We start from the raw sequence: 12,286 nt of genomic DNA, 5'->3' as shown, positions 1-12,286 counted from the left end.
TGTCTTATTATCTCTGTGACTAGATGGAGTGTTCATATTTGCATAACTGGGTAGTGCACACCCAGCAGATGTGTAACAACTGATTAGATTTTTGTATTCATCGTCAAACTCATGCTCCCCAGAATCAGAAACCTAATTAGTGGAGCAGCACATTGCTAGCCAATTAGAGAGTCTGCTGTCGCCAACGGCATGACTCAGCGTGTGATGCTTCACTGTAACACTGTTAGAAACTCCTCCCTGGAGCTTTATTAGCCAAACCAGCAGACCAGCAGAGTTGTTTATGAAACAAATTGGAGATAAATGACAGAGATGTTTTTAACAGAGAAGCAGAGAGGTGCAAGAAGAATTTCTAATCTGTCATCTTCCAACTGTTAACAAGCAGCAGGAAAACTTTGTCTTTACAAACGATCTCTAAGAAAAGTGCAGTTTTCTCCTCTTATACACAGTCTCCCCCCCAACAGCTCTGAGCTTTTTCTCTTCACTTCATCATTCAGCCTTTTAATGTCAAGTACCACACTGCTGGGTTGGTTCAGAAAAATTATGCTCATTCTGTCTGTCATAAGCCTTGATGTGATTTTTTAATTTAGCCTAAAGGGCTTAGGTATCAGTCATCCTAATTAACCCCTTGAGGCAATCAGAGCTCCAAGCTAAACAGACACACAGGTTGATTTAGTCCATCTTCTGTATAACCCAACTCTCCTGAAATAGGACCTCACTTGTCATTGTTACAAACATGCAGACTGTGGCAAGAGTGATCTACCTATCTTTGTTGCCATGGCTACTATATACTGATTATGGTTTCATAAGGTTCGGAAAACATGGGTGGAAATAAGTACATTTCTCAAAAAATTTGAATATAACCCCCCCTTCTCTCTTTCTCTCATACCAACTCAAGGCAGATGCCGCCCACCCCAAGTCTGGTTCACCTCAAGATTTTTCTTTTGCAGGAGGAAGTTTTCCCTCATCACTGTCGCCAGTTGCTACTCTTAGTGTCCATTGTTGGGTCTCTGTAAACAATAAAGATCATCTGTAAAGATCAAGATGATAACATTGGTTGTGAACTGACTATATAAACTGACTTTTCCTTTTGCTCCTGTCGTCATTACTACAACTATAACCACACTAAGAAGTGGTGCACACCTACAAATATCTAGGGGTCCTTGTGGATGACAAGCTGGACTGGTCCCCTAACACTGACACCCTCTATAGGAAGGAGCAGAGCCGCCTGTTCTTCCTGCGGTCACTGAGGTCCTTTGAGGTGATGTTCTACCACATGGTGGTGGCCAGTGCACTCTTCTTTGCTGCAGTGTGCTGGGGAGGCAACCCTAACCCTAACCCTAACCCTGCTAAGAGCTGTGGTGGAGAGAGGCACACTGAACAAAATGAAAGCTATAACGGACGACAGCAGACGCCCTCTCCACAACAGAGGAGCAGTTGCAGCAGTCGGCTCCTCTCACTGTACTACAGGACAGACAGCTATTACAATGTTGAATTCCTCCTGCTGACTGTTAATAATAATAATGTTTTTTTAATATATATATATATCTTTATTTTTATTGTGATGAGCTCCTGACTAGGTGAATTTCCCTTTGGGGATCAATAAAGTTATATCTATCCATCTATCTATCTATCATACTAACAGATGTTGCCTCGCAACAAAATCTAAAATCTAAAAAACTATGAGCTCATAACAACCTGCTGAAAAAAACCAATAGCCTGCAAAAATAATCCCACTGAAACCATGTTAAAGGGTTTTTGCCTGCAAAAGAGAAGATTTCAGAGGATTCATAATCTGAGAACTGTGAATTTTTGTCAGATATTTGATATCTTGCCCACAGAAATAAGAACATTGTGGAGGGTTTAAACTATACTATACTAAACTAACCATAAGAAACATTCACCATCTGCACCTTTGAAGTCCTTTGAGAGGTGAGGACGTTTACCAGAAAGCAGGTTATCCTCCACTTTGACTGGGATCAGTCATGAAAAAACCTTTTCTTTTTAAATTTCTCCTGAGATACTCTGAGAAGAGGGGTACATAAAAGAAGCTTGGCTTAATAGTTAACCCTTGAGCATCCCTGCTTCATGCTAGAGGGGTTGGCATTTAGGATTTACTGTAAAAGCAGGAGCAGAGTTTAAAAAAAACAAACAAAAACAAAATCCAAAACTCACCACTTTGGGCTTTGGGTCAGTTTTCCTATTATTCCCCTTAAGACAAAACTTTGGAGCTTGGCTCCCTGTGCTACCAGGAACTTCTCATCAAATGCTGTCACAGAAGAAAATTACACTTCTCTTAACATATCTTCAAAAGAGAGGAAATTAAATGGTGAAGGAGTGTGACCAGCGTGACTGATTCAGTGATATTGAACTCTAGAGATCTCTAAGGGGATCCAGGGAAATGAAGTTTGAAGAAAAGGTTTTAGCAGACAGTCAGATTCTGTTAGTCGACATGGAGCCAGAAAGGCCACACCACCATTAATAAGACAGCATCAAATCAAATCAGATTTATTTGTATAGCACCAAATCATAACATATTACATATAGAACAGGTCTAGACTAAACTCTTTATAAAATGATTTAAAGAGACCCAACAGATCCCCGGAAGAGCAAGCACTTGGCGACAATGGCAAGGAAAAACTTCCTTTAAGAGGCAGAAACCTCGAGCAGAACCAGGCTCAGGGGGGGGCGGCCATCTGCCTCGACCGGTTGGGTTGAGAGTGGGAGAGAGAGAGAGAGAGAGAGAGAGAGAGAGAGAGAGAGAGACACGGGGGTTGGGGGGCAAAGTTGGGTAGGGAGAGAATGAGGGCAAGAGGAGGGGATATTCAGTACAGGTGTAGGCAGGAACATGATGCTGTATGCCCACACAAGATATTTATTTAAGTCCAACCACACTGGAATCCCTGACTTCCTTCTTTCAGGTGATGGATTAATCATGGTCTGACCAGGCTTGGGCTAACAGGTTAACATGCCAAGACCAATAGATGACGAGAAGTGACAGAGGCTGATGCAAAACAAGAGGTTTGCTTTTTACCTCTGGAGACAACTGTTGTCAGTAGTTGTCAGTCTAGCAGCTGTTAATGCTAACCTTCACTATGCAGCAAAAAAAGTATACTTTTCTCTAACTACACATTTATCATAAATGATTCACATAATATATGTGATCTGAGTTTCTTCATCAAAATTCTCAGTGATTCAATCTGTTTCAGGATTGGTGCTGCATGAATTATATCATAGAGGCCACATGTGAAGGCTTAAATTTAGCAAACTTCTCTTCTCCAGCTGATGAAATTAAAAACAAACTCTGCTTAGATATTTTGGAGTTATTTCAGCCTGAGGTCCCTCCCCGACCTGCAGCGTACCTTTGTATCCCTGATCGGCCTCTCGCAGGTCAATCTTGGTGATCGGTTTAAAGTCGGTGTCCCACAGGCGAATGCAGCCGTCTCTACCTCCTGTGGCAAATCCCTCATCACAGGAATACATACTGAAGATACCAGCCTACATTCACACACAAGCACACACATGCAAATCTTTAACTGCTTTCCTTGTTCCTTAGCCAGTCTGTCATATTCAAATATAAATTTTTTGTATTTATATGTAATTTATTAATTCTGCTATGAAAATGATTTCCTCAGATGTCCAGCTCTAAAGAGGTAAAAATTCTGTGTGTTACATTGTTGGAGTGTTTAACTCTCGGTTAGGGACAGTTCCTTAAAAATTGGATGATCAATTGAGACTCATTATGGTAATCTTAATGCCCTGTTTCCTCCTCAGCAGGTCTGGACTCACCCCATGAGCAGCCTGAACTGTTCGGACCAGGTTAAGACCCTTCCAGACATAAATGTCACCATTGAGTGCCCCAGAGTATGTGTTGTCATCTTTAGCCGACGCTACACAAAGGATGGTCTGCAAGTCACCTGTCTTCCCGAAAATCCCTCGCTTTGGAGTGAGAGAGTTTCCACACAGAGACCAGAACTACAGAGAAGAAAAGAGAAGGGTAGGATGGGGGTGGAAAGGTGTCAGAGTTTTTTTGTGGCAAGTGACCAAGCTTCAACTGCAAACGAAGGCCATGAAAGCTCTGGAACAAGTTGATTAGGTTCAATTTCTTCTGAGAAATATTGTTTTATCAAATTGTTTGGTGATCCTTGGATGTTAACTACCTTCCCATCCAGTGTGTGTCTGTTTGTCTGTTGTGTATTACCTTGATGTGTTTGACGCCACAGCTCACCAGACGGTTTTGCTGAAATGGATCCCAGCAGATGTCGAAAATCTGGAGGACAATGAAAACATTAACAAACACACACACACACACACACACGCACACACACGCACACACACACACACACACACACACACACACACACACACACACACACACACACACACACACACACACACACACACACACACACAAACACACACACTCACCCTGTCTGAGTGTCCGGTGGCTGTAGCCAAGATCTTTCCTCTCTTCCACTCCCAGATACACACTGTATTCTTGGCATCCAGACCAACCGAGGCTAGCCGCTACAGAGAGGAGTAAGAAGAGAGGAAGCAATAAGGGAGAGGGAGGTTGGAGGTTGCTACACACACACACTGTAAATTACCATGAGCATGAGCACACAGAAATCTGAAATGTTGTCCATGTATAACACTCACAGCTCTCTATATCTAACTAGCTTTTCCGTGGGGGCATTATTTTACTGTGATCACACCAGCTGTTTTCCAGTTTTTCAGTGTGACATCCTCCCTCTGCACAGTTAAGATTTAGAAAAAGATGGTTCCACTTCCACTTGCTATTAGAGGTTCACTCTCCTGACTCAGAGTTGGTCCTGATCTCCTTTGGAATGCTTCACTTGCCCCACTGTAGCGACGCAACGTCCTGCCTCAGAGTGGACAAGCTGAACTCAACACGTCAGACTTGACATAATGTCTTCCTGCTATTTTCTGCAAGCAACGAGCCTGAGGTTAGCATCAACTGCTAACAACAAAAACCAGCAACATAACCAACTTAAGGAACTAAGGAGGAATTCAACCACTCAGACCTGCAGGTCAAGACTCTGGACTTGGACAAAGCATGAGCAAGGACAGTTGCTTGACCAAGAGGTGGGTACGCTCCCTGAGCCAACCTAACATAAAATAAAAACAGCATTGCAGCATATTGGTTAGCACTGGTGCCTCACAACAAGAAGGTTGTGGGTTTGATTTCCAGGCCAAGGGCCTTTCTGTGTGAAGTTTCAATGTTCTCCCCGAACTAGATACTTTTCAGGATAAATGTCCCTTTTTGAACACAGACATTTATTTTGAAAGCTTTATGTCGGTGACCTCCTGGTAAAAAGTAGAGAGCTCAGAGAAAAACTAATGACTTAGCATCAGCAATGTAAGCATTTATCTAAAAGAGCACCTTACATGAGAGAATTTAAAAGTCAAAGGTTAGGAGTCTGCACCCATCAAAAACATTTGAGTTTGCAAATGGTGATGCAAGGACAAAATGGTTGTTTTGATTTCTCATCATCTGGAGTTTTCTGAGGTGGAGAGACTGAAAGGAGAGAAGCTTTTTACAGCCAAATGGCTCTGACAGGCTGTGCTGACTGAAGCACAGACACTCAGAAAAACTGTTTATTTAGCAGTAACGCTGCCCACTCACAGCTAGAACCATTTCATATATTGGTGTGCCAATGAGACTGAGCTGCGTTTCCTTTTAGCAGCCACAGGTTGACGGATGTGTTTGTATCTGTCAGCAGACAACTGAAGTGAAAGATCACAGATTCTGTCCCACTGCTGGTAGGTGTGATGCTGCTTTTCGAGCCTGGTGGCATTTGCATCACTTTGACTAAAGTGACAGGAGTCAATGGGAGGAAATGATGCAACCACACATCCTGTGGAATGTAACACTGCAGGTGACTGATGGGAATAACAGTGCTGCTACAGTAACTGAAACTACAGGATTGGCTGGAGAGGCTGCACACATGAGCTCAGGTCTGCTGCTCCATCTTTATTGGAATCCTGCTGCTTACATACACACAGACGTTGCATTCAGTATGCTTGCTGTGTTGGATGTGTCAGTCGATGTCTGAAGAGCTGGTCACAGGCTGGTTTACAGAATATAACATGGTGATCATCTGCAGTGGGTTTATATGATACAGTTGGAGGCAGAGTTCAGCATTTTGAATTCAAAGTCATAATGTTAAGAGACAGCTCGTAATGTTTTGGGGTGGCAGGAGAGCTTTGTGACAGCCTATTGAGCTTACAACCTCACATATCCCAGCCAGAAGTTTTTGATCTAGCTTTCACCATGTTTTTATAAATTTATACTGTGGGCCAGGTAAAATTTACACGGTGGGGGGCAGGTGGAACTTTCAAACATTAATGAGATGCTAGAAACACAAATGTTTCAGGGACGTTTGATTTTATTTATTTTTTTCATTGAGCGCTGGGAAAAAGTTGTAACAAAGTAAATGCACATGAAAATAGTGCTCATGTGTGCAGAATTTTATCTTTCGCTTCAGCATTGATTTGTTTAGTCCAGAACCTGCCTGCTCTGCTCCTATGTGTCATCTCCCCATGTCTATCCTTGCAATGTGCTTTTCTCCGTGTACATCTTCGATCAACCTGCACTGAATTTGAAGTTATTTGAAAATGCATCCCCCTTATTATTTTACCATTTTAACACTGGTGTGACAGTCAATAGTCTGGACTTTATTCTATATCATGTCGCCTGTATCAATAACCTCAGTTATTAATAGAAGCAAAACAAATGCTATTATCTAATGCAACATGTTATGAGTGGCACCCTAATGAGGAATTCTTTGTCTGTTTTGATATTTTTGTGTCATGACAAATGTGTCTTATTGGATGGCCATGTACCACCTTAGATTAAGAAGAATCGTTGACTTAAATATTTAAATTTTAGTGTAGGGTGAGAATGAGAGCGGGAGAGGGGGATATTCAAACAGGTGTAGGCAGGAACATGATGCTGCATGACGTTCATGAAGGTGATGCTGTTTGGAATTCATGAGGATAAGGGACAGACAGAGACTTTGGAGAAACATGGTTAGTAAATGTAGTATAAATGCTTAGAACTGGGAGAAACAGGGATTTTTAAGAAGCATGGTTATTGTCATGGGGGGAGAGAGGGAGAGAGAGAAAGAGAAAGATAGAGAAAGAAGCTCAGTCCTTCCCTCGGGCCTACAGCAGCATAGCTAAAGAGTAGAGGACTTTAACTTTTTAACTATAAGCTCTGTCACACAGGAAAGTTTTAAGCCTGATCTTGAAAATTGCAAAAGAGTCTAAAGGGCAGATACTGGAAGTTGGTTCCATAGAAGAGGAGCCTGATAACTGAATGATCTGCCTCCAGATTTACTCTTGGAGACTCTAGGAAGCACAAGTAAACCTCCATCTAGAGAACGGAGTGGCCTGCTAGGACAGTAAGGAACTATGAGCTCTCTGAGATATGATGGAGCTTGGCCATTAAGAGCTTTATATGTTAAAAGAAGGATTTTAAATTCTACTCTGTATTTTACCAGCAGCCAACGAAGAGTAGCTAACAGGAGAGATGTGATCTTTTTTCCTAGTTCCTGTTAATATTCGTGCAGCAGCGTTCTGAATCAACTGAAGGCCTTTTAGATATTTGTTTGGACATCCAGATAGTAATGAGTTACAGTAGTCCAGCCTAGAAGTTACAAATGCATGGACTACTTTTTCAGCATCATCCTGAGAAAGGATGTTTCTGATTTTCCTAATGTTTCTCAGGTGGAAGAAAGCTGCCCGACTAACTTGTTTTATGTGAGGGACAAAGGACATGTCCTGGTTGAAGGTTATTCCAAGGTTTCTTACAGTGGGGCTGGAAGCCAAAGTGATGCTGTCCAAACTGATTAAATGATTAGATAGTGTTTCTCTGAGGTGCTTTGGGCCGAGTACAATAACTTCTGTTTCATCAGAGTTAAGAAGTAAAAAATGTTGGGTCATCCAGACTGCAGACATGTCTTCAAGACTGACTTCATTTGGCTTAATTGATAGGTACAGCTGATAATCGTCTGCATAACAGTGGAAGTTGATGCTGTGCTTCTTGATAATGTTGCCTAGAGGAAGCAGATAAAGCGTAAAGAGGATTGGTCCAAGTACCGAACCCTGTGGGACTCCATAACTGACTACAGTGGAGGAGGAGCTATTGTTAACATGAACAAACTGATGTTTATCTGATAAATAGGATTTGAACCACCTTAGTGCAGTTCCTTTAATTCCAATTTCATGTTCCAGTCTCTGTAGTAAAATATTATGATCTATGGTGTCGAATGCAGCACTGAGATCTAGAAGGAGAAGTATGAAGGCTGATCCATTGTCTGAGGGCATTAGAATGTTATTGGAGACTTTAACCAGTGCTGTTTCTGTGCTATGATGGGCTCTAAATCCTGACTGAAACTGTTCAAACAAACTGTTCCCATCCAGATGGTCGTGTTTTGCTACAGCTTTCTCAATGATTTTAGAAATAAATGGAAGGTTCGATATGGGTCTATAGTTTGCCAAAACATCTGGATCAAGATTAGGCTTTTTAAGCTGGGGTTTTATGACCACAGTCTTAAGAGTCTGAAGTACATAACCCAGAAATAAAGTCAGATTAATCAAATCTAGAACGAACAGCTCAATTAAATAAAAAATCTCTTTAAAGAGGCTAGTTGGTACTGGGTCTAATAGACAGATTGACGGTCTGGATGATGAAACTATAGAAGCTAGCTCTGAGAGATTCAGAGGTGAGAATGACTCCAGATGTAAAAGAGGCGTCACAGTTGATTCAGGAGTTGTTGTATTCAGTAGGAGATTTTTATCTAACGTAGGTAAGAGCTGATAAATTCTTTCTCTGATTATGAGAATTTTATCTGAAAAAAGTTAATAAAATCATCACTGCTTAGAGCTAAGGGGATCACTGGTTCAACTGAGCTATGGCTCTCTGTCAGCCTGGCTACAGTGCTGAAGAGAAACCTGGGGTTGTTCTTGTTTTCTTCTATGAGTGCTGAGTAATATGAACTTCTAGCACTGCAAAGAGCTTTTTTATATGTTTTTAGGCTATCTTTCCAGTCTCTGTGAGACTCTTCTGACTTACTGGAACGCCAACATCTTTCTAATTTCCTTGATGTCTGCTTTAAGGTACGTATTTGTGAATTATACCACCGAGCCAGCTTCCTCTGTTTGTTAATTAATTAAAATGAGAACTAAATAATTAAATGTGTAATTAATTCATTAAAATACCAGTTAATTTTATGTAAAATATATATTTCATTATTTCACTATGTATTTAATTATTTCATGGTCCTGTTGCAGCGCTTCATGAATTAATTTTATCTGTGAGGCTAACGCGAATCGAGACAAATTGATAGCTTTGTTCAGAAGCCTGGAAGTCTGAAAACATTGTGGCTACGAACGATGTGCTTAAACTTTCTCTGGAGTTGGTGAAAGACATTTTAGACCTTGCGGAGTATGTGGAAGTGGGGCCTGCTGACCCAGAGCATGTAGTGTGTAAAGCAAAGGAATTTACTGAAGCTGTGGTGTTATTTCTGCACTTTCTGACCAAGATAATGACCGCAAACTTATAAGAAGTACACCACCGCTTCAGACACAACAACACATGTACCAACTGGAGCACCAACTTCTTTCTGCTTGTTTGGAGAGTCAACGAAGACTATCAGGAGGAACATGCAATAAATCAGTCTGAGGTATGGCCGAGAGGGAAAGTGCAGAAAGCCTTCTCTGTGACATTCTGGTCCTCAGCTCATTTTTAACTCGTTTTAAAACCGAAAATGACGTCTCACCCTCAAAGTTTGAGACAGGCAAAGTTAAAAACATTCTTAATGCAACATACACATTTGGAAATGTGGTCTTAAGCCCATTTCTCTCAAGGACATGCAGCACCTGTGCAGGTGAAGTCTCAATCTGTACAAAGTGCTTGAACTTGAATAAGTTCATCTGCCAATGAATTGTCCAGGTCTGTTGGATAAGTGGAGCTCAGCTTGGCAGCTTTTTCATGCAAATCACAATCACCACAATCCCTGTCAAATAAAATGCAAAACATCTGTGGAGGCATTGATCCATTTGGATAGGCATGAACTGAGTCTGCCAATGATGACATAATATATTTCAAACTTACATTTCTGACTACTATCAGCAAGAGCTATCTCGCTGTCATCATCAGACTTGTCTGCAAAAGGCCAACAGCAGTAGCTAAATCCATGTCAGTTTTTTGTAGTTGATTACTTGTTGTCTTAAACCTACCCAGTACTCTATCCCACAAAATAGTCATTATTACTGTCCCCAGCTTATCCAGTTTAGATACTAGTGCAGCCGCTTCGCATTTGGTTTGAATTTTCTCATCGCGGTCCGAGGCTATTTTGGCCAGTGTATCTCAAATTTTTTTGTGGAGTCTGCTCTACATCTCCACCTAGTACTGCAGAGAGATTTTAGTGTATGCCTAATGCAATTGTCACAGTTATGGAAAACTCCAGATGGGAAAACATTCCAGCAATGTATACAGAGACTGTAGCAGTTGAAAAAAAGAGTCAACTTCCTCACAGCAATTATCAATGCTGCTGACACCTACAAGGTTCAATGAATGAGCAGCACACGGTGTGGAATGGATTAGTTTTTATTAGATTTTCTTTTTTTAATTGTGCCTGGAGCCCATTGTATTTGCCAGACATGTTGCTTGCATTATCGTAACTTTGGCCACGACAGTTAGACAAGTCTAACCCCAAGTCTCTGACCATTTTAACAGATTCAGCCAGACTTGAATATAAGCCCTACCCGCTAAATTTAAAGCTTGAAAGCTGCATCATATGCATTGCTTTGTGTGTTTTCCGTGATAAGGGTGTGTGCATGAAGCGCAAAACAAATGACTGATCTGAAGGATTTAGTGTGGGTGCGTTTAACTCGAACAATTTCATTGGTCCACTGTGAACTGTTGGGTAATTTCATTGCTCTGATGTGATGCTAAATGTATTGGTGGCATGAAGCTCGTTACCCTTAAAAATCCATAAATCAGCCGCCTAGTTGTTTAAGCCGCAGGGTTCAAAGTGTGTGAAAAAAGTAGCGGCTTATAATCCAGTAATTACGGTAGTTCCTGTTTCACGCCGAGCCCAGCAGTTCATTGTCACCTCAGAGTGGTAATCCTCTTTACGTAATGGCAGCTACACACGTCTAAGGACTTCTTTCCAATACTGTTGTTCTGCTGCACACTGTCGGTCAAGCGAAGTGTTTACCCCTGTGCATTAAAGAAAGCATGTTTCGTCGATGTTCTGCACTCTTTTCAGATCTGCTCTATACTGTACGTAAACTGCCTTGATGTAACTTTGTTATGATTTGGCGCTATATAAATAATTCTGATTTGATTTAATTTCATTTGAATTTAGGGTTGCACCAGGTTATCCTCCCTCTCCCCCACTCCCAAAGAAGACCAGATTCAATAGCTCGTCTGCAATAGTACCGTATTTCAGAGAGGTACTGTCATGGACAATGCTAGACTTTCCCCAGACAGTCTGCCTCCTATTCCGGCTTATGTATGCCCAAATACATAATTGGGTAATCCGGCTTGGATTACCCAAAATGCATGGAAAATACACTCAGATTCATTCAAGCAGTAATGTTTGATTTGGGAAACAAAACCCTCCCTCCAAAACTGCTTACTTTGCAAAACAAACTACTGGGGCAGGCCATCTAATATTGCTTGAGTACAAACTTTGTATGTACTGTTCTTGTGACGTGAGGGGGAAAAAAGGTAACTTGACTTGTTTACTGTTCGAGGTATAATGTTCAAATGAATGTTTTTATGTTAATTTTCACTGCTGTGCAACAGACCATGAAAACATGTTGATTGTATTTCCAGTTGGATCACTAATGTTATCAGACAAATCTGACCTTTTAGCTTTGCCAGAGCTCAAGCTCATGTTGTAACAGGTAAGAAGTTTGAAGCCATATCTTTTCATTCTGAGTAAATGTCCTTAAATTATGAGAACAGGATGTAGCCTGTTAGTCTATGGAAATACCGGAGAGGAGTGGACAATAATGCGCTACAAGCGATGTGCCATGTTATCATGCACACAGCGACGCCTACACATTAAAGGGATAGTTCACTTTTTTGAAGTGGGATTGTATGAGTTACAAATGCCCACTACGTATATTACCTGCAGTATTCAGCTCTCTGCTCTCCTCCAGTTAGACATACCAGTACATAGTACTGGACAGAGATGCAGGTGATACACTGCTGTGAATGGAGCGTATTTTCACAGCCTATAAGAGGTCC

General features: G+C 41.3%; 1 protein-coding gene across 2 annotated transcripts in view; it reads right to left on the bottom strand.

Annotated features, from left to right (window-relative positions):
- The window catches only part of LOC115055501 (echinoderm microtubule-associated protein-like 6), a 97,377-nt gene that overhangs the window by 39,706 nt on the left and 45,385 nt on the right, over positions 1–12,286 (bottom strand). For both annotated transcript variants that reach the window (XM_029521359.1, XM_029521360.1), the window contains exons 3-6: positions 4,426–4,524; positions 4,199–4,267; positions 3,787–3,972; positions 3,360–3,495 (exon numbers count right to left, since the gene is read on the bottom strand). In XM_029521359.1, the coding sequence (XP_029377219.1) occupies positions 3,360–3,495; positions 3,787–3,972; positions 4,199–4,267; positions 4,426–4,524 (490 nt within the window). The remainder of the gene's footprint in view (positions 1–3,359; positions 3,496–3,786; positions 3,973–4,198; positions 4,268–4,425; positions 4,525–12,286) is intronic.

This window comes from Echeneis naucrates, chromosome 15 (assembly GCF_900963305.1).
Source record: "Echeneis naucrates chromosome 15, fEcheNa1.1, whole genome shotgun sequence".
Taxonomy (NCBI): Eukaryota; Metazoa; Chordata; class Actinopteri; order Carangiformes; family Echeneidae; genus Echeneis; species Echeneis naucrates.
Note: the sequence above shows the minus strand (reverse complement) of the source record. Positions and strands in the feature narration are given on the sequence as shown.